The sequence below is a fragment of the Typha angustifolia genome, chromosome 8, assembly GCF_048772165.1.
Source record: "Typha angustifolia cultivar Huaian chromosome 8, ASM4877216v1, whole genome shotgun sequence".
Lineage (NCBI taxonomy): Eukaryota > Viridiplantae > Streptophyta > Magnoliopsida > Poales > Typhaceae > Typha > Typha angustifolia.
In genome coordinates, this window is record NC_133246.1 from 16,434,586 (window position 1) to 16,456,552 (window position 21,967).

Below are 21,967 nucleotides of genomic sequence, written 5' to 3' on the forward strand. Positions count from 1 at the left end.
CCCCCCCCCCTCCCTCTCCGTTACAGACAGCTAGCTCTCTCCTCCATCATCCTCTCTGCAAGTACTCCTCGCCGACACCTCGCCGCGACGTCGCTTCCAGGTCCGTGCTCACGTGTGTGTGTGTGCGTGAAATTTTGCTTTGTGGTCCAAAACTATTCACTAATTTCTTCTCCCACAGGTGCATTTGTAAAACGCTCCAAGCTTTCCTGCCTTCCAAAATATGCCCCGCAAACATCCGATCGGTGCAACTCGTAAGCCCTTTCCAGGGGGATCCGTACATATTCTTGTCAACTTTAATTTCCCTGAACTTCAAGTCTGTAGATTTTTCACCTCATGTTGTTCTGCCTATTGTATTATCGTCTTTGCATGCAGCATTTGAGGCGTTTTATCATGGATCATGGCATGGAGTAGATTATTTGAGCATCAGGAGTGGGAGCATTTTTGTTCAGTTTAAGTACCATGGAACTGTCGTGGACTATAACATTCACGGAGATTGTCTTCGTATGCGATCGCGAAGAGCAGACGTGATAGATTGCACGCAGCTCCTGAGGCCGGGCGTTGATGTCTGTGCACTTTTGGCTCACCGAGCTGCGGCGAGTTCCGAACAAGAACGACAAGCACCCGTACGCTAACTTATCATAGTTTAGCTTATAGCTAGTTCCCATCATATGCTCATGCTTTATTATGGTCTAATTATTTTAGAGCTTTGATCACCTGCAGAAGCTCTTGTGGCATGATGCCAAAATTATCTCAATCAAGAGAATTCCTCATGGAGATCGATGCGATTGCCTATTTTCTATCATCTTCTACAGAAACGAATCGCCAATTAGTATGAAGAAGTCGGTAGCTGACAGAAGGGCTCGGATTGTTACTCTTGACAACATTGCGGTACTGCAAAGGCTCCAAAAGGAGGCCAGCGAAGATGGATACCATCAGTGGAACTCTACTGAGGACTGCATCTCTTCAATTAAAAGCAAGCTGCTCAGTGACACATTTTCTTCTGAAATTTCATGGCTCCTTGTGTTATCAACTCTGAAAGGGGTTGATTTTGGTATAAAGTTGGTGCAAGACAAGGTTGTCTATCATATCCTAGACAATGAGCTAGGACCAGCTGCCATACTTGACGTTCAATCAGATTGTCATGGTGATAATGTCTCTCCAAATTATAAGGAGACCATGAAGATCGTGATTTTCCAATTACATGATGAAACTATGCACCCCAAGATTGAAGCTCTTACATTGATGGCTTCCAAGGAGATGGCCATTCAAAATAAAAACTTTGAGGAGGGTCTTATTGATACCAAGTCAGAAAGTGAATCAGATGTTGAGATTCTATATGACCAGATGAATTTGAGGCACTCTAAACGTCAAAAGATCCTGCCAGACCGTTTTACTAGTTATTCCTCGCCAAATTTTGATCGATGTTCTACCAAAAAGATGGTGGATGATTTGAGCATTGAAAAGCTAGAAACACCAGAAAATAATTTAGAGTCTGGTTTGCCAATAAATGAAAATTTGACCCCTTTGGAGATGCAATATATGATAATGGTCGAGGGGCAAACTCTGGAGCTTCATCTCCAAAATCGACCTACCGGAAGTAAAAAGGTGCCAAATGGTTCATGCAGACAACCTCAGACTGGAAGTTCCTTCTCACATAGAAGCCACTATTTTTCTGCACAGGCATATCGGAGAAAGTATTCAAACAAGAAAAAGCTGCTAAGTGAAACTGAGTTCAAGAAAATGATAGACACTTGTGTAGGCAATATTAAAAGCGAGATTAATAGACAAAATGAACCTACTATTCAAAAAAAGGCAAATGCACCAACAGGTGATTCAGAAGAAGCAGAAGATTTTACCTGGTCACCATCCACCGAAGATCATGTGGAGATAGAAGAGCATGAAGAACTATGGAAAGAAATGGAACATTCTTTAACCACACTTACACTTCTTGAACAAAATCAGGTGTTCATCTGATTAAACTTCTCTTTGCTAGGAACCTTCTATCTGTTTGTATAGCATCCTTGTGCCTCTTCAATAATATTTCCTGCTCTTGCATCCCCTTGGACTAATACAAGTATCAGATGAATTATTCTCCTCTTAAAATTGTTGTTGAAACTTAAAAATTAAAAGGACCGTTATGTATTTTATTTAGAATTGCTGCAAAATTTATATACAAATTTGTCTATTATTCTGATAATAAGATTGGAGAATTGTCAGATATTCGAGTCAGAATTATGCAGTGAAACCAGCATAAATTCAGAAAAAAATGGAGAACAACCATGCCAACATGATTACAGGATGAATGAAGAAGCTGGAATTGTCTGCAGGTTATGCAACTTTGTATGCACTGAGATAAGATACGTTTCACCTCCAGTGGTAAGTTTACTTCTGAACTAGTAAACAAGAGCAAGTGTTACTATGATTCTAGTTTTTTTAATCTTTTGAGACAATGTCTCTTATGTTTATCTCATGCAGTTGCATGGTGATGGCCGCTTCTCATATAAGGGAAGAGTGGATACAAGAGCATTTTGGTATCCTGATTTGCAAATTGATCCTTTTCACAATGTTACCTCCCCGTGGGACATCTCACAAGAAGAATGCCGTAGGAACATATGGACTTCTATCCCTGATCTTAAGTTAAAATTGCATCCTCACCAAAAAACGGCTTTTGAGTTTATATGGAGCAACATCACTGGATCTCTGGAACCTGAAGGGATGAACCATCAATCAGAGAATACTGGTGGCTGTGTTATCTCGCATTCCCCTGGGTCAGGAAAGACTTTACTTATGATCTCATTTATCAATAGCTACTTGAGCCTATATCCAAAAACACGTCCATTAGTACTTACTCCTAAGACTGCACTGTATACATGGCGTAAAGAATTTCAGAAATGGGGAGTTCCAATTCCTCTATATCTGATCAATCAAGATGAAAGTTATGAGATGGAACCGCAGGACTGCAGAATCAGGGAGTTTTCTTCAGTTTCTCGCAGACCAAATAGAAGGATGTTGAAGATTATGAATTCTCTAGGAAAGCTACGGCAGTGGCATGAACATCCAAGTGTTCTTCTTATGACTTATTCTTCTTTCTTATCACTTTCAAGAGAAGACTCAAAGCTCGAATATACGACAGTTTTGGCAAATGTGCTGCAAAATAGTCCTGGGCTATTAATTCTAGATGAGGGGCACAACCCAAGAAGCACAAGGTCTAAGTTGAGAAAGCTCTTGATGAAGGTGAAAACTGAATTTCGAATTCTTCTTTCTGGAACATTATTTCAAAATAACTTTGAAGAATATTTCAACACCATATCTTTGGCAAGGCCTCGTTTTATTCATGATGTGATAAGTGAACTAGACCCACGTAAGACTAATACTTCCAGTAGAAGAAAGCGAAAGGAAAAACAATCAAAGAGGGTATGTCGTAAGGAGAGATTAGCAAGAAAACTTTTTGTGGAAAGAATTGGACAAAAGATTGAATCAAGTGAAGAGGACGAGAGAAAGCAAGGTTTTGATTTGTTAAAAAGTGTCACATCTAGATTTATTGATGTTTATGAAGGTGAAAAATCAAGTACGCTTCCTGGGTTGCAAATCTACACACTTGCCTTGGTACCTACAGATATTCAGCAAGAAATCTTATCAAAGCTACAGAGGGTTGTAACACATAAAAGGTACCCTCTTGAACTGGAGTTGCTAATCACCGTTGGTTCCATCCATCCATGGCTTATAAAATCAGTAGCCTGTGTCAGTAATTTTTTCAGTAACGAAGAGCTAGAAAAAATCAACAACTATAAAGGAAATTTCCAGAGTGGTTCCAAGGTGAAGTTTGTAATTGATCTGGTGCACAAATCTACCATCAGGGGAGAGAGAGTATTGGTTTTCTGTCACAATCTCTCTCCAATAAAACTGCTGGTGGAGTTGTTTGAGCTTGTTTTTGGATGGCACAGAGGGGAGGAAGTGTTGGTGCTTCAAGGTGAGCAAGAACTATCGGTGCGTGCAAAAGTGATGGATAGTTTTAATGGAGACTTCGAAGGTAAAAGAAAGGTCTTACTTGCTTCAACCAATGCTTGTGCTGAGGGCATTAGTTTGACAGCAGCTTCGAGGTTGGTTATGCTGGACTCTGAATGGAATCATTCAAAGACCAGGCAAGCAATTGCAAGAGCATTCCGACCAGGGCAGGAGAGAGTGGTGTATGTTTATCTTCTGTTAGCATCGGGGACATGGGAAGAGGATAAGTACGAAAGCAATCTAAGGAAGGCTTGGATGTCGAAGATGATTTTTCGTGGCCAGTCTATCAATTATTCTACCTGCAGGCAGGTGGAACATATCAGTGATGAGCTCCTCAAAGAGCTCGTGGACGAAGACCAGACAAAGACATTCCATATGATAACGAAACATGATTAAATGATTGGAATCATTTTGGGAGGTGCTTGTAAGATATTATTAGCTTTCCTTTTATAGAGGCTGTATCATAGATAAGAATCCCCTCAGATTTTGTTGTATTTTCTTTGTCCTTGGAGAAATGTATATGAGGGAGCTTCTTGGATAATAGTTATATGAAGGATAAAAGTCACTACAAACTTTCCAAACCATGCTGCCAGTCTGCCAGTGATGAACTTATTTCTAGCACAAATTTTTGCTGTCTGATTTGCCTTTGCAGCTATTCAAACTCGCAAGGTTATCCATCTATAAATGAAAATTTATAACACAATTTGACAACTTATATATATACATATATATAATAAACTTCATAACGTAAATTCCTGGAAAAATTTAACACTTTGCTCTCCCTGGAATTTAATACATTTGACTTCTATCCTAATCATAAAACTTTTAAGCTGCATAAATTTCTCAACATTGAGCTGCTATATCTCATCACTCATCTCTGTTCTTTTTTAAATATTATTTTTCAATTTATATCCTCTAATAGTAATACAACGACTCCTAATTTTCTTGAGATTTGTATCTCTGTTCCCGCTGACTTAATAAAAAAAATAAGGTTATTTTTGCACGTATAGCCCAGAAAACTCCTTTCTTTTATGACCATTTAAAATTGATATTTTATATACATACCCCTTAAAATATATGTTATTTATATACATAGTTAGTTACTTTTCAAATTAAATAAAAGTAATGTAATAATAATAATAATAATATAAAAGTACTCTTAAATTAGAGAAATACTTAAAATCTATGATAAAAATATTGGAAACTATATACGAATGCCAACTTCAGAAGGCATACTAATAAATAAAGGATTTTTAAAAAGTATATATTAAAAAATTCAAAAATTACAAATTTTGTTATCTTCCCGCCTTTTCTCTGTCCCCTCAATTCCACCTCTAGTCAGAGAAAATTAGGGGATTAGGAAAAGGAGCGATGCCTGAGATGCCGACGTGGCAGATCCTCCCGACCACCGACGGCCACTTCCGATGGGTCATCGCCGGGCAAGATTCCGATCTCCGGCAGGAGATCCCAGTGGAAACCCTAGATACCGGAGACGAGATATCTCGACTTACTTCCATGGCCGATCTCTTCCTTCAAGGTGAACCCCTAACCTCCCGATTCTTTTAAGAATTGATGTGATCTCTCTCCCGATTCTTAATAACATTTCCTCATCCCGTCTCATCCTTTGATCTCCTAGCTCGCCCGAATATTCTAGAGGACAGCGCCGGAGCACCGATGTTTCGCACAGGATTGGGGAGGTCTGTCACGGTGAGCGAGAGATCGATTAAGAAGGGAAGGTCTCTTGTTGAGGGAGGTGATGGCCTTTCTTAGAGGTCCTTTTGTCCTAAGATTTCTTGGATAACTCATAGATATATTTGATGCACCCTAGACGGTTCATGAATCACTGTTTGATACTACCTTATCTATAGGAGATGAGAGATTTTCGGATGGCTGTGGTGCATTTCCAATGTTTCGAACTGGATCTGGGAAAACGGTATCAGTCAAGGAATCTTCGATCCAGAAGGCAACGGTTCTTCTTGAAGGAGATGTCGCCGGAAAAGGTGAGTTTTCTCATATATAATATTGTTAACTTTGTTATTTTCTTGCTAGAAGAATCTACGCCTCTGTTATTTTTCTTGGTAGTAGAATCTACAAGCTTCAGTAAGAAATGTAAAATTTAATTTAATCTGCATGAGGCGAGGCCTCTTATTGAGGAGTTTTTAACAGTATTAAGGTCCTTTTGCACTAAGATTCTTGGATTAGTCATAGATATGTTTGATGTCTTAGGTGTTCCCTAAATCATCGTTTACACTGTCTACTCTTTAGGAGACAAATTTGGGGATTATTGTGGTGCATTTCCTATGCTTCAAATTGACAAGACTAGCTGGACTTAGCGGATTTACCCCCTCCGCCCTGTTTACCGCATATCCCCGCTGCATTCCTATTCGTTGCGGGGCAGGCCATCCACCTGATCATGGTGTTGGTCCGTAGGACTGTGAATGGGTTTGCCTTTAGCCTCTAGGCACATCGGAACCGCATGAGTTCACCAGGGTGGAGCATGGCCCGCCAAAATCGGCATAGGTTAGGTGCTATTGAAAATAACAACTAGTTAATCTTTGATCCAGAAGATGACGACTCTTTTTGAAGATGTTTCCAGAAATGGTGAATATTCACACTGTTAATAACCCAATATTGTTGTCTGTTGTTATTTTCTTGATGGTAGAGTCTACAAGAATCACAGAAGAGATGTAAAAATATATTAATCTGCATGAGGTGAGGTCTCTTATGGAGGGAGGTGATGGGATTTGTTGTTCTTAGAGGTCCTTTTGTCCTAAGATTTCTTGGGGTAGTCGTAGATGTGTTTGATGCATCTTAGATGTTTCATTGATTGATGCTACCTTCTCTTTAGGAGACGAGAGATTTGGAGATGGTTGTGGTGTGTTTCCAATGTTTCAAACCGCATCCGGGAAAAGGGTTACAGTAATGGAATCTTCAATCCAGAAGGCAACAACTCTTCTTGAAGGAGACATTGCTGGAAAAGGTGAGTTTTGTCATTGTTAATAATACTGTTTCCTTTGTTGTTTTTCTTGATAGTAGATTCTAGTCATCTATAGGCTTCACATAAGAGATGTAAAAATAAATTTAATCTGCATGATTCTTGCTATTCTTTTCTCTAGGTGCTACAATAAACTTAGAGGACAGCAGACGCAATGAGGCTATTCCTATGTTTCAAACTGGATCAGGAAAACCGGTTACCGTGAGAGGAGACTCAATTAGGAAGGCAGTTTCTGTTCTTGAAATAGGGGCTATGAGGAAAGGTATAATAATGGTTCTTTATCTTTGTATCCATTATACTTCTTTAATTCAGCAGAAAGTAGAATGTATATTTGATCGATCATTTTACAGATTTGTATGCATTTGTATTTTCCTTGATAATTATTCTATTTCTCTTTGGGTAATGAAGAACTTGTAGAGGACACCGGTGATGGTCACTTTCTTATTCTCTATACAGGGTCAGGGAAAAGATTGAGTATGAGAAGGTCATCAAGTCAGAAAGCAGCAACTGTTCTTGAAGGAGAGGGTGTTGAGAAAGGTAAATTAAGGCTTCCCCATTTTGGTTCTAGACTTCTACATGCTTTATCTAATAATTTCTTTTGGTATGGTATGTAGTTTGCTATAAATGGTGGTTTTCTTTGTTCCTTTCATTTTCCTGTCTGCAAACTTCAGTGCAAGCTAAAAATCCTATCTGAAAGTTATTCTTATGTCTTTAAAGAATGCTTTATGCTACTGGCTAAAAGGAATTATCTGCATGCTTAATACCATTTATCCCTGTAGGTTTTGAAAATAGCTTAGAGGGCTGCAGTGGCAATGAGGACTTTCCTGTGTTTCGTACTGGATCAGGGAAACCAATTACAGTGAGACAAGACTCACTTAAGAAGGCAATTTCTGTGCTTGAAGGAGAGGCTACAATGAAAAGTATAATGAATGTTCTTTTTCTTCATATCCATTATGCTTCTCTAGTTTGAAAGACACTTGAAAGTAGGTTTTATTGATCAAGGTTAGTAACAACGGATCATTGCATCTATGTCTGTTATTTAAATTGTTATTTCTCTACAGAAGAAGAATTTGTAGAGAGCACCCCTGCTGCTCATTTTCCTATTCTCTGTACTGGACTGGGGAAAGAATTAAGAGCAAGACAGTCACCAATTGAGGAGGCAGAAGCTGTTCCTGAGGGAGAGGATGTGGAGAAAGGTAAACTTAAGGCTGCTTGATTTTTCATTGTAGTACGCTTTAGCTAGTGATTTTTCTATATGATAGTTGTTGCTCACAGCCTCACACCATTTAGTTTGTAGAAATGGTAGCTTGTTAATTCTCTTGATGCTTGTTTCGGTAAACTTCAGTGCAAGCCCGGCTTTGGTGGATCCTATAGGTTTGAATACCCATTGATTACTTATAGTATAAGTATTAACGATTGTTGTATCCTACTGTCCAAAAATATTTATGCTAGAAGAATTTGAGAGTGATAAAAGGATAAGGAAAGGATTTTGTAACCCTGATTCTTTTTTTTTATATAATTTTTATTTAACAATTTAGATTAACTTTGTCGGTACTAAAAAAATATATTTCTTTATAATATATAAAATAATTTATAAATATTTAAATTTCTTATGTCTTCTTCATCTTCTTTTTTTCTTCTTAAAGAAGAAGAAAAAAAGGAGAATGAGAAGTGGGAGGAGGGAAGATGAGCAAAAATAGTGACGACGACGACAACGGCGACGGTGGAGAAAGTAGGCGGGGAAAATGGTTGAGGGATATAGAAAATAAAAAGGAATGGTGAAAGTATTTTAATAATTTAGTAGACATTAGTTAGGTAAAATAAAAATTCTAGAAAAAAATGAGGATTGGATTATAAAATTTTTAAATACGAAGTGTGCATTACAAAATAAATAAAATATAGGATGTGATTTGTTAAAATCCCAAAGGATAATGAAAATAAAAGATCCAACTCAAAACTTTTTTCAGTTTCTATAACTTCCTTTTATCTACTTCTATGTGTTGCATCTTTTTATCTTTCATATTCTGATTCGGTCCCTTGCCTTAGAAAGGTGTCAAGCACCTCTATTATGTTGGAACTACATAATAGTCATATAGGACGAGCCTAGGGCTAAGCGGATAATAGATGAATATAGTGGGTTAGGTATTCAATAGATATGAGTAGCTTTAATAAAGTTGGGTCTTATATGTTACAGTCACCTTCATTTTGCTCTACTTTTGAGCATTTGGCATCATATAATTGGTAGCATGGACTCGAGTAACTGTGCAGCCCAAGGTATTTGATGTTTTGGAAATTTTGAATTGTTCCACACTCATTGTCCACACTCATTGTCCACACTCATTTGGCATCATATAATTGGTAGCATGGACTCGAGTAACTGGCTTTTGGATAACTTAAATGTCAAGATGTTGTCCATTATTTTTTATAGAATTTTCTTTCGGTCGCTGAATTGCATTTCTTCTCATGTCAACTTTCCAGAGAGACTGCATAAGTACGATGCTAATGGAGAGTACAGCTTCTCTGGTTCACTTTTCCAGACATGCTCTGGAAAAGCAGTAAATATTTCTTCAGATGGCCTTTCCAGAGCTACTACTTTGTTGGGTTTGGAGGGAAATGACATCTCTGCAGTGCAAATTTTTGGGCTGGCAGGGGATAAGTTAGGCACAAGAATAAGTCCTAAATGGGAAAATTCACGTGACAGGCTCTGGAGAAATGTGAGTCCTCGAACTGCTGGCATATGTAGGCTTGATCCTTTGAATACTCAAATGGGTCAGAGAGAATTCAATGGCTGTTCAAGGGATTTTGGCATGTCAGGAAACCAATCATTTAAAAATGCATGCCAAATCTCTCGAGGGTCTGAGGTCCCTACATCTGATTCTTCCCAGCCTCCAATTAGGTTCCATACTGCAGGAGGAAGTTCCATATCAATTTCTAATAATGCATTACAGCGGGCAAGGGGCCTTCTTGGTGACTCAGAGTTGGAAGTTTTACATAAAGATGTGAAAGTAAGTCAGCCATTGGTCTCTGTTCCTGGAGATGATACACTATTTGATGAGATCTCTCGCAACAAAGAAAATATACCTTATGATTGTTTTCATGAAGGTGTTACGAGGAGCATAAATGTATCAACAAACTTCTCTCATTTGCAATCATCTTCTGACTTGAAACAATCTGCTCCTGTTTGGTCTACTGATTCTCAGAGATACATCCTGAACCAAGTGAATACTGGTGCATTTCTTTTGGGGAAAAATTGTGTGTCAAGCAGCAAAATATCTTATGTAAAAGAGTCTTTGCACAAGGACTTGTGTGCTAGTACGGTATCTGACACTCTGATAATGCCCGAGGAAAATAGGATACCAGGTGGACCCCTGGTTGAAATCTCTAACCACGTGGGTGCAGATCATGGCTATACGGATCGGCTAAATAGTGAAAAGAGAAGACTTGGAAGAAGAAACTCTATCTCTCCATTTAAAAGACCACGCTATTCTAGGTTTGTTTGATTCGCAAATTCTATTGTAAATGGAGCTGTAGCTTATCATTCTATCATGCTTCTAATATTTCCTGATGATCCTGATTCAGGTTCATCACTCCTTTGAACAGCAGCACATCCTTCTCTTCTGGTAATGGGTGGAATATGTAATGACCTCGTTTCTGTGCATATATTTTTCTTTAATGAACCAGTGAGCTGATTTTGTAGGGGCATCAACATTATCTACTATAGATGATGGTTGTCGCAGAACGAGTTTGTCCGCTCATTTTCCATTTGAATTTAAAAGGAAGAAGCTAAAGGAATTTTTTGGCGGGCCTCCTCCTAAAGTAGACTTGGTATTTGATATGTTATTTGGAGTAATGTACCTGTCCTTCTCAATTAATAAACTATAGCTTTTATGTAATTCAGAAGGGGTATGTACCGGATGACGTGAAACACATGATTGCAGACAATGCAGCAAAGTACAAATTTCATGATGCATCTGGTTTTGCTAGGATCGGGGTAGAAGCATTCCAGAATATGCTGCTTCAGTCTGGTGCTTCATTATCAAGTGTAACTAAAGAGTGAGTCTGATTCGTACTCGACATACTATTCAAAATATTTTAGGCGACCCTGAGTAGTTGAGATTAGCGATTCTGTCGTTGTTGAGATTGCCGTATGCAAGGGAGTATATAGCAGGAGTCTTCTATTTAGGTTCTTGAACTTCTTGTGGAAACTCAGCAGAACTTTGATCCTGCGCCTGCTTCCTTAGCATTTCTTGTATAAACTCTCTGTAAGGATGCCGGTCCCTTGAACTTGTACCCGTAATCTATTCAAGCTCTGGTTGAGGCAACTAAGAGCAGGATACATGAGGTGTTCATTGTTATTATTAATAGGATAGAGGTGTCAAGCATTGAGGATATGTTAAAAGTGCTGAGATATATCTAACGATCTCTGAAAATACATTTTTGTGCACTGTATACACAGTATTCTATAGTAGTATACGAGTTTCTAGTGTGAAGTGTAGTGTCTACTACAGCAACTAAGAATGCTAATGTCCAGCACACTCTCTAATTTGAATTAGAAGGTTATTGTTCCTTTCATAATGTTACTACTTACTAATATTTGTGCTATATTCTGCTTTTGAGAATTCAATTGTTGAATAGTTTCTTGTTTCGTATCAAATGGTACAATGACAATTAGGTCAGCATATATACTGTTCTTTTCTTCACAACCATATGATTAGCATTCTCATTTTGAAGTTTCCTTGAATATGTCCTTAGGTGGGTTGAAAACCACTATAAATGGATTGTTTGGAAACTTGCATGTCTTGAGAGATCATATCCAGCTAAAGCTAGTGGCAAGTACTTAACAATTTCTACTGTGCTCGAGGAATTAAAATATAGGTGAGATGATTCACAGCCTTTTCATATTGTTGTATGAGTTTTAATGCATATGCAATTATGCATAATTGTAGTATGCATTTTTCTTGGACAAAGATATGAAAGGGAAGTCAACTATGGCCATAGATCAACAATAAAGAAAATCCTCGAAGGGGATGCTTCACCTGCTTCAATGATGGTTCTATGTGTTTCGGCAATCCGTTCTCATTCTGATCCAAAGACGTGTAAATTAGATGATAAGACCGACATCCATGAAAACAGTGAGATGCTTAGCAGCTCAACTGTGGCTGAAAGTAATCATGCTGCAAAAATTGAATTGACTGATGGATGGTAAGTAATTGGCATGTGCATCATGACCTGATATGGATGTTCTATTGGGAACTTAAAGCATTCATTACTTCACAGGTATTCACTGGATTGTATTGTAGATGTGTTGCTTTCAAAACAACTACTGGCTGGGAAACTTTTTGTTGGGCAGAAGCTTCGGGTATATGGACATTTTCAATACTTGACATTATCATTTACTGAAGTTCTCTCCATCTAAAGATAACTGTATTGTGCAGATATGTGGAGCTAGTTTACGTGGCTGGGTTGGACCTATTTCTTTTGCCGAGGTTAATTTTTTCAACTTCTGTCGGCTCTAAAATAGTGGAGTTTCAGATTTGTATAGTCTAGGAATGATACTTTCTTTTTTTTGGTCAGGTTAATACAGTCAGTTTATTGATACATATGAATGGGACGTATCGGGCGCGCTGGGATGAGCCCTTGGGATTTTGTATGCACTATACACTAACAATTTTAAAGCCTCTTATTTTTTAATCATGCTGCAAATTGTTTGTGTATCTTCTACATTCTGCTTCTGAACATGCTTCTTTAGGTAAGGGTCTTTGCCCTCCATTGGCATTTAGGTGCATTAAGGGTTCTGGTGGTAAAGTTCCTCGAACTTTGGTTGGAGTTGCAAGGATTTATCCCCTACTGTATAAGGAGAGGTGAGTAATTTATTTACCTTCGGAAAATACTGGTAAACTTGATTTTAATTTTTTGGGTTAACTAATAAGTGTTTATTTCAGGTTCCCTACTGGAGAGTCTGTTGTTAGATCAGAGAGAACGGAAAGAAGAGCACTTCAGCTATACCAGCAGAGGTAATTGTTTTGTTTCGTGTACATGTATGAGAAAGGACTAGAGAGTTATGGTACTTCTTTTTTTACACCTTTCAGATTTATTAATGTGGAGTGCTCACAAGAGCTGGATCCATTCAAACATTTCTCTAGAGTTTTTAGTGGACAATGAAGTTATGAAGTTATGATTGATTAGTTACAGTACGTTGCTTTTTTTTTAAACCTCGGCTTGCTGAATTCTTAGCATCTCTTATCTCAAAAGATTCAGTTACTACAGAGTACAGACTAGTTGCACTGAAGAATCTGTTCTTAATTCATTGATAGCTGTGTCACTTTTCTTTTGAGCACATTCAGTTTCTCATATCGAATAGGCTGAATTTAGTTTAGAACTAGTGCAAGCAGCTATGGATTGTAACACATATTAAAACCTGAAGGCATCAGTGTGAAGCATTAACATTAAGTAACTTATTTGGCATTAGAGCTAATTCTTTCTAAGTGAATGTAGTTTTTTCTATCTTAAGAAGACAGTGGCACATACTCATAGGAAACTAAAGGAAGGAATTGTAACAAATAATTTCAACAGAACTGGACAAGTCCTGACTCCTGAGAATGTATAAGGGTGTTTGAGGCCACTCAAAAAGACATGAATGGGCATCTGTGTCACACAGGGCATTGTCATCACAGTAAATTCTTGCTTGAAAATTTGGTGGGGATCTGGTAACGTTTTTACTCATTCTTGTTTGCATAACCTCATTTCACAAAATGCAGTGCTTAGTGTGCATCTTTTAAAATTTTAATATGGAGAGTACATGCTATTCTGATTTATTCCCTTGTGTGCATTAAGGCAACATTATTTCTGTTGCATTGCAGGAGATCTAACATTGCAGATGATATTATTGCTGAACAACCAGAATTTTATGAAAACATAAATGATAGTGATGAAGGGGCAAAAATTTGTAAGATTCTTGAGAGTGCTGCTGAGCCAGAAGTCATAATGGCAGGTATGAGTGCGGAGCAGCTGATGTCTTTTGCATCTTATAAGGCGAAACAAAAGGTTTGTATTTACTATATTGCTATTTATAGGTTGGTTTGGCCTGAAAGTAGCTATAAGGAATTTGTTTGGCTGCAGGCTGTTAGGCAATCTGATACACATAAAAAGATTGATAAAGCTCTGCAAGATGCAGGCCTTAGTTCGAGGGAAGTTACTCCATTTGTGAAAGTGAGGGTAGTGGGGCTCAACAATAAAATCTCATCAAGAAAGATCCACCCTAGGGAGGGCATAATTACAATTTGGAATCCTACAGAAAAACAGGTACGAATGAACTACTATGCACCCAGTGACAATTTTCAAGTTTTATTTATTGTTTTTCTTAGTTTGGAAGTACTGAGATGCTATAGGAACAACAACTACCTCAAGATGAAGACCAGAGAGGGGTTATTGATATACTCTATTCCAGTGCAAGGGATCAGTGACTTTTTTGCTTGATAGATCAGCAGTAAATGATACGCATGTGAAGAGCATCTTCAAACTATTATAGAATCTGTAGGATTCATCTAGTTTTAAATCTTATTAAATCAGTCTATTATCTTGAAAGTCATGTTCTTGAATTTTAAATTTTTTTATCTTTTTAAGCACGGACTCTTTTCTCACTAATCATGTTTGTCAACAGAAAATTGATTTGGTGGAAGGGCAAATATACTCTGTCACAGGACTTACGCCGCTAAACTATGGTACTGATGTCCTTTACTTGCAAGGTAGAGGATCTTCTACACAATGGAAACCCTTGCCTTTCAATCAGACTGGAAATTTTGAGTAAGCAAATACCACAATATTTTGTGATTTAATTGTTAGCATCTGTTTCTCTCATACTTGTTTCTTGCAGACTGTCTTTCACCCCTCGCAAGGCAGTGCTATTGTCAAACTTGGGCGAGGTTCCTCTTGCTAGGTTTGTTTCATCTTTTTTCTTTTTGCATTCTTTAGATTTTGTTCCTTCGGTAAGTCAAATATCTTCTTTTTCTATTTTCAGGGAATTCGACATTGCAGCTGTAGTTTTGCATGTGGGGGATGTTTATATATCTGGACATCAGAAGAAGCAGTGGATTTTTATGACAGATGGTTCTCAATGCACTTCAGAGATGTTTGAAGAACTATATGATTGTCTTCTAGCTGTCAGCTTTTGTTCGCCTATCATTGATAACGATTTGACTGCATTATTTAACCATGCTCTATCAGGAACCATTGTATGTAATCAGCTAATTTGCCCAGAACATATTTTAAGTAGCCTATCCTAGGAAAGTTGATTCACATCGTTCTTTAATGGTGAAGAGGATTATTTCCATACTATTGCTTAGAAATCATGAGTTTGAGCTACAACTTGCTTTTAGCATCACTTCTGTGAGCTAGTATGGTACTGGTATATAACTAATTTTAGGTTGCAAGTCTGACATGTTGTTCCTCCACAGGTTGGATTTTGTAATCTTGTAAAGAGAGCAAGAGACCAAATAAATCATATTTGGGTAGCTGAGGCAACGGAAATCTCCACTTATTGTGCTTCTTATAACCTTCCTGGTAATTCCCATCTCAAGGAAGCAGCAGACTCTAACGAGAAATGGGCAAAAGTATCTTATTTGGTAATATATTAGAATTTGGAGAGGACTTTTACTCTCTCTCTCTCTCTCTCTCTCTCAAGATAGCTCCTTTAGCTTCTTTACTTGTTTTGGCTCATGCAGACCCTCCAGAAGCTCAGGGAGAGGGTTTTAAGCATAGTTGGTGTTGATAGAAGACGAGATTTAGATTAAGTACAACAGGTTAGACATGTCTTTCTTGGTGTGTTTTTAATGAGGAATTACCTACTATTTAGTGTAATAAAAAAGAAATTGTCATTTTGCTACACACTCTTCTGATTTTTCCATACCTGTCAGGAATATAATCAGTGGCAATATGCTACCATTGCAATTTGTAATGCGTAGGATTTCACTGTCAAATTCAACAAGATCGAGGAAAAGGTTGTACAAGGTATGGTTGTACTAACACGATCACGAATATAATACAACATTAAACCTTTTCATAATTGGATATTATAAACTGATGTTTTGCTTCCAAAGATGATGATTTGATAAATGCGAAGAGGGCTTGAACCTTTGACTTAAATTGCAAAGAAGGAATTATTTTCTAACAAAGAAGATATTCAGATAAAAGAATTTTAGCTGCCCATAGCAAATTTATTTTTATCAACCATCTGAAATATTGATCAATGGAAAGATCTTTCTAGGAGTTCCACTCTTTTATTTTTTCTGCTGAAAGGAACTGATTCAGAATGAGATGTCTTTGAATGTGATGGCATTTTTTCAGGAATTTAACTATAAGAATTCTTGAGGAGCAAGAGGTGTGCAAGGTAGATCTGGATTACTTCAAAAAGAAAAGGATACAGATGAAGAAATCATGAAGATGTTAGGGTTCTTATTAAATACTGGAAGAGCAAAGTGACTGATCTTAGGAAAACTGGAAGAGGGTCATTAGTAATTGCTTGCGACAAAGAATTTTGGCACCTGAAGTATATTTTAGCTTCTTGTTGGCAGGAGGAAGCTGTATTCAGAATAAATATTCTACCACACACTTGCCCACTAATGCCCTTGACCAACTATTAACTAGCAATGAACATCGCTAAGAAAACTTGGAAGCAACCAGTGAGCAAAAAATTCAGCAAACCTCTACTTTTCTTCCTGCAACTAAGTTACTTCACGGCATGTTTACACTTGATATTATGCTTCTGATCAACTGACTTGGCATTTTTTCTACTCAGTGCGGATCAGAACTCAATATGAGAGGTATCAGCTACATAGCTTCTCTGTATTTCTATGCTTTTCCATAACTTTTTCAAGCAGTGTTTCTTCGCTCCCTCAGCCTTGGTGAGCACTGAGCAGCTCCTTCACATGAATTCAAGGATGTGTTATTGGATGAGAACATGTTTAGGGAGACGAAGCACTGAGATGTGTTGGCTGGGAAGCTGCATTTTGAGGCTGAGAGACTTTTCCTAGGGATTGGGCATTGTTGGAAGAGTATCCAAGTCGGTTAAGTCATAAGAGCCGAAGCTCTGACTGTAGCCAAGAAAATCAATCATTTGGAGATGATAATATATAATATGGAGTTGAGGAGCATGTGGGAGGGGGAAAATTTTTTGTATGATTTAGTCTGCATTGATTGGGAGATGTTTGTCCATTATGCGTCCCGGTATTGTACCAATTGAACTCTACTATTTATTTGTATTCCTCAACCTCCTCTGCAATAATTTCTGTACTGTGTACTATTTCCTTCATTGTCAAAGCCGGCAAGGATGGGTTGATCAAAGAGCTCTGTTTTCACTGCTTCATCCCCTTATTCTGCATAGTACCTCATTTTTTCAGTGAATAGTTTTCTTAGCTTTTCAGTTTTGTGTTTCAAAACTCATATATATATAATGTACTGTTATCTATCAGTGAATGTATTCCTTTGAATGGATTCTATGTGATTGGGGGCATAGTCCCTGCCGACAAGGTGCTAGTACTGTACCAGGAGTTGGTACAGACGCATAAGACGTTCCTGGATAAAATTTGTAGTAGATGTCTCGTAATAGCTACTGTTCAGTCGCATGGCCTTGCCAATGGATTGCAGGCCCACTTGTGGCCTACCATACTTGCATACTGGTATTTAGCAGTGATTGTAAGAAACCCAATGGACCGGACGCCAGGAATTTGGCCCCAACCCAGACAACATAGTAAGATTGAACTGGGTCTAAACAGGCCTAATATGACTCGATTGGAGGCCGTTTGGCTTTATATGTTTAGAAAAACTGTATATAAGATGCAATATAAAAATGAGTTTTCACCTTGTGGATCTTATAAAATACTCTTGTTTTTTTCAAGAACTAAGTTGTACTCAATGCAACGTCTTGACATCTCAGTTTAGTTAAGCACGTCTAAAACACATTCTTCTACTTTTTAATGGGAAAAGAAAGAGCAGAAGATACAAGAATTTTTGTTTATATTAGTTTCTCATATAACATAATAGATTTCAGTACCTTGAGATACATCAAATCAAAAAAAATAAAAATAAAAATTAAAAAAATAAAAGCCACCTAGTTTAGCAGACCTGGGTTAGTTTCTGTCACTTTGTATTAGACCGCAATGGGCATGAGATTTATATATAATTTATTAGATTCAAACCTAATCAGACAGCTACCCGGAGCTTAACTTTTATACTTTCTAAAACGGAAACTTTTATACTGGCAAGGGTAGATGATGGATAGGATCAGAGATGGATCAACTTGGGTGGGGTCCATCGCCACCCACTGGGTTGCACCCCCACCTCCATGTTGAAGAAGAAAGATCCAACAAAGAGAAGAATTAATTAAATATTCACCATGTTGGACAACTAGCATTCATTTGATTGACCATGTCGACTAAGACATTAGCGGAGAGAAGACCAAAGTTGTCATCTCATCTTCCTCATCGTACGTTGGAAAATGACCCAATATACCTGAATACTTTCCGGTGGAAGGCTTGCATCATGGAAGACGAGCATCCATCCTCCCTTTGGCCCACCCACCTCTTGCCTTGCCTTCACCTCTTCTACTACCAACAAGGGAGAATATATTTGGGTTTCTGTTCTATATTTCAATGGAGCCGATTTCTTTGATCGCCCTAGCTAATAATGTCCATAGTGTTTTTGTCTACTTCGATCCAGCCCTGGATCGGCTGCATGGGCTTCTTCTAACTTCATTTAATTCCACCTAGGACCCACAGCTTCACGTCCAAGTCGGTCGGAAATAAACAACTATATCTATATATATTAACACACAAAGTTAACAGTACTTATACTGTTAAATTATCTACAATTTTAAAATCTTCTCTTTAAATATAATTACTTATAAGTTTTATAAAGAAAGAATACTATTTTATCCTAACTCAATTACTTATATTAAATTAAAAAATTATTTACAGTAATTTCTACGGCAAGACAAATGTGAGGATAATTAATCTTATCCGAAATAAATTTAAAAGAAAATAAAATTAGAATAATCCAATCCTTTTCCCCACTTGTTGTGTACGGTGTTAGCCCTTCTGTCATCATGAACTAATGCTTATCTTATCTACTACCTTCAAGTGGGCTTGGCACGCCCATTTGCTAATCTCTTTCGGCAATAGGATTACCCAGCAACCCTCTTCTAATTACTTGAATGAGCATGCCTCCTGTACTTGGTCACTGGAGGAATATTTTGAGCTGTGTATGATAAAGAAAGAGAAGTCTATCCACTTCATAAAATAGTTACCAACTTGTTTCATTAAACAGGGGAAATACAACGATGGTTGCAATAGTAGTTTCGCAATTTGTCTCTTGCCAAGACCTCTCTCGTTTGTCCTTTTTTGTTATGCCATGCCATCATTAAGCGTCTCTTACTAGATTAATTATATTTTAGTGCAATATATTATTGGTCCCAATATATATATTAAAAAAAAAAGCATGTGAAAACTTCGTACCAGAGTTCATTACGAGTCCCCAAATTATAAATTATAAACATTCTCGTTTTGTTCTAATGATGATTATAAAATTAATGAAGTAGATCAAGGGGACAAGGACAATTACATTGATGTAGTGTGGTTGATGAGAGAACATTTAGGTACTCATCTCAATCTAATGGACTTATGGACCCCCCCTCCTCCTTTAAAAACTTTAATATCAACTACTTTGTTTCTAATTGCAACTTGTTACACCGTCCCAAGTCCCAAGCAATTGGATCAATTAATCCAATATCTTAAAAAGAAAGAGAAGAAATAAATAATCCAAAATCCCTTCTTTCCCCTTCGTTTCCACCAGCCCCACTACTACTGAAAACAAGTGAACATATATAATTAGCAATTTGAGGTTTGATGACTACTAAAATTAATTCCCTATTGTGTATTAAAGTCTATAAAACAGAAAACCATATTCGATAACAATAATTAGGTAACAAAATTTTTGCGAGAAATATGGAGAATTTCCACTTCACTTAATTATGAAAAGATAGTAATATAAAAATGGAAGCAATTTCCAAACATGTACATTACTATATAACACCTCCCTCGAAGACCCAAATCTCCATCGCTCTCTCTCTCTCTCTCTCTCTCTCTCTCTCTCAAATTAAACAGCACAATGTCTTGCATCTCTCCCTCCAAGACTTCCCTCCACCTCCACCACCATCAAAGGCTTCCCACCGCCGCCGCCGAGCTCTGCCCGGGCCACCTCGTCCCCGACGAGGTGGCCCACCATCACCTACACTCGGTCGGCCCCACCCAGTGCTGCTCCGCCGTGGTGCAGACCGTGTCCGCCCCCGTCCCGGCCGTTTGGTCGGTTGTCCGCCGCTTCGACAACCCCCAGGCCTACAAGCACTTCGTCAAGAGCTGCCACGTCATCCACGGGGACGGGGCCGTCGGCACCCTCCGCGAGGTCCGCATCATCTCCGGCCTCCCCGCCGCCTCGAGCCGCGAGCGGCTCGAGATCCTCGACGACGAACGCCACGTCCTCAGCTTCCGCGTCGTCGGTGGCGAGCACCGCCTCAAGGACTACCTCTCGGTGACCACCCTCCACCCCTCCCCCTCCGGCTCCGGCACCGTCGTCGTCGAGTCCTACATGGTCGACGTCCCCCCCGGTAACACTAAGGAGGACACCAAGCTCTTCGTCGACACCATCATCAAGTGCAACCTCAAGTCCCTCGCCCGCACCGCCGAGAATCTCCACCGCCGCGGCGATGGCAAGACCGTGAATACCTCGTAATTCTGAGGGCATTTTCAATCATGGAAATTATTTCTTTTTTCCCTTTCTCCTTCTCTTCCCCGTTGTTTTCTATGTTATATCATCTCCATCGTAACGTGGGGCCACCTCGCTCGCCCACTTGCGCGCGACGACGACATCACTAGTACGAAGGAAGCTCTAGCTACCCCCATTCACTCAAACTCCCCCTTGTAGTTAACTATGCTTTTCTCCTTCTTCTTCTTTTTTTTAAATCTTTTTCAATTTTCTTCTTAACTCCTTCATTTTCTTCTTCTTTTATTATTATTTTTTTTCTTTCTCAGATACGTAATGACATGAGAAATTAAGTAGTTGTGAATATTGTCTAGTTTGTCCTTTTTTACTTTCCTCTCTTGTTAACCATTTTGTTTTTGGTACTTACTATATCGAAGAAAATTAGGAGTTATCTTTATCTCCAATACGAGTGTAAATTTGTCGAGTCTGAGCAAGTTGGCTTTAGCTCGAGTCTATTATTAAGTTTTATTCAAATTGAGTCGGGCTAAAATAGATTGAGCCTGCGCCAAACCACGAATAAGCTGAAAGAGGAGGATAACTATAAGGTGTCGAGCTGACCACGGAGAAGGATGAGGCGACAGGCTTATGGTGGAAGGAGAGGATCGGAGCGACGAAGTGAGTAAGGATTGAGGGAGAGATAGGAAAATTTAAGATTTGGGAGGCAGTTAAGTTTAGAATTTCTAATTTGAGAATTTCTTATATATCGAGCCGAGTCTGAGTAAGTCGGCTCAAGCTCGGCTCGAAATTGATTTCGAACCTTCTAATCAGCTTGTTAATATTTTGACATCCCTAATCTCTAAATCTAAACGTTTTCTAGACACTTTTGTTGTTATTGTTATTGTCTTGGAGGCAAAAACAAATTTGAATACTTAATATTATCCAATCTCCTGTTCACTTGCCACTCTTTCACTTTATATCCGAATTATAATATTATCACGCGAGCGTATCACTAATATTAACACCATCTCGAAAATAATTCCTGCATGTCTGCTAGCAGAATTGTCAAACAGTTCGGGATCTTTCTCTCCTTTTATAAAATAAAGGCGGCCTAGTACAAAGACAAAGAGGGTCCAACTTATGGTTAGATGCTTTTTTGAGGGGGAGGGGGTTAGAAAATGTAACAATTATACTACCTAAAAAGAAAAGGTTGGAAATCAT

General features: G+C 38.4%; 3 protein-coding genes across 9 annotated transcripts; all 3 read left to right on the plus strand.

Annotated features, from left to right (window-relative positions):
- Positions 1-31: 31 nt before the first annotated feature.
- Positions 32-4,543, plus strand: LOC140765637 (SNF2 domain-containing protein CLASSY 1-like). The gene is made up of 6 exons (XM_073104812.1): positions 32-100; positions 179-251; positions 373-623; positions 721-1,962; positions 2,218-2,376; positions 2,476-4,543. Exons 2-6 carry the CDS (start codon positions 221-223, stop codon positions 4,399-4,401), a joined length of 3,609 nt encoding a protein of 1,202 aa, XP_072960913.1. The 5' UTR covers positions 32-100; positions 179-220; the 3' UTR covers positions 4,402-4,543.
- Positions 4,544-5,362: 819 nt separating this feature from the next.
- LOC140764229 (protein BREAST CANCER SUSCEPTIBILITY 2 homolog B-like) lies at positions 5,363-17,386 on the plus strand. 7 transcript variants are annotated; one of them, XM_073102683.1, is made up of 29 exons: positions 5,363-5,542; positions 5,642-5,758; positions 5,874-6,005; positions 6,854-6,985; positions 7,122-7,262; positions 7,457-7,537; positions 7,780-7,920; positions 8,062-8,196; positions 9,479-10,490; positions 10,580-10,620; positions 10,698-10,825; positions 10,899-11,053; positions 11,753-11,875; positions 11,969-12,202; positions 12,278-12,359; positions 12,436-12,486; positions 12,575-12,647; positions 12,750-12,861; positions 12,943-13,014; positions 13,861-14,044; positions 14,120-14,302; positions 14,661-14,803; positions 14,874-14,936; positions 15,018-15,231; positions 15,454-15,621; positions 15,721-15,798; positions 15,913-16,006; positions 16,343-16,818; positions 16,895-17,386. In XM_073102683.1, the coding sequence occupies exons 1-26, from the start codon at positions 5,377-5,379 to the stop codon at positions 15,787-15,789; spliced, it is 4,152 nt and encodes a 1,383-aa protein (XP_072958784.1). In that variant the 5' UTR covers positions 5,363-5,376; the 3' UTR covers positions 15,790-15,798; positions 15,913-16,006; positions 16,343-16,818; positions 16,895-17,386. The 7 variants fall into 7 exon arrangements, with proteins under 7 accessions (XP_072958784.1, XP_072958785.1, XP_072958782.1 ...); XM_073102684.1 differs by having other exon boundaries at positions 16,794-16,818; XM_073102681.1 differs by having other exon boundaries at positions 16,343-17,386.
- A 2,710-nt stretch (positions 17,387-20,096) lies between these two features.
- On the plus strand, positions 20,097-21,628 carry LOC140765444 (abscisic acid receptor PYL4-like). Its single transcript, XM_073104537.1, has one exon. The coding sequence runs from the start codon at positions 20,159-20,161 to the stop codon at positions 20,777-20,779; it is 621 nt and encodes a 206-aa protein (XP_072960638.1). The 5' UTR covers positions 20,097-20,158; the 3' UTR covers positions 20,780-21,628.
- Positions 21,629-21,967: the final 339 nt, after the last annotated feature.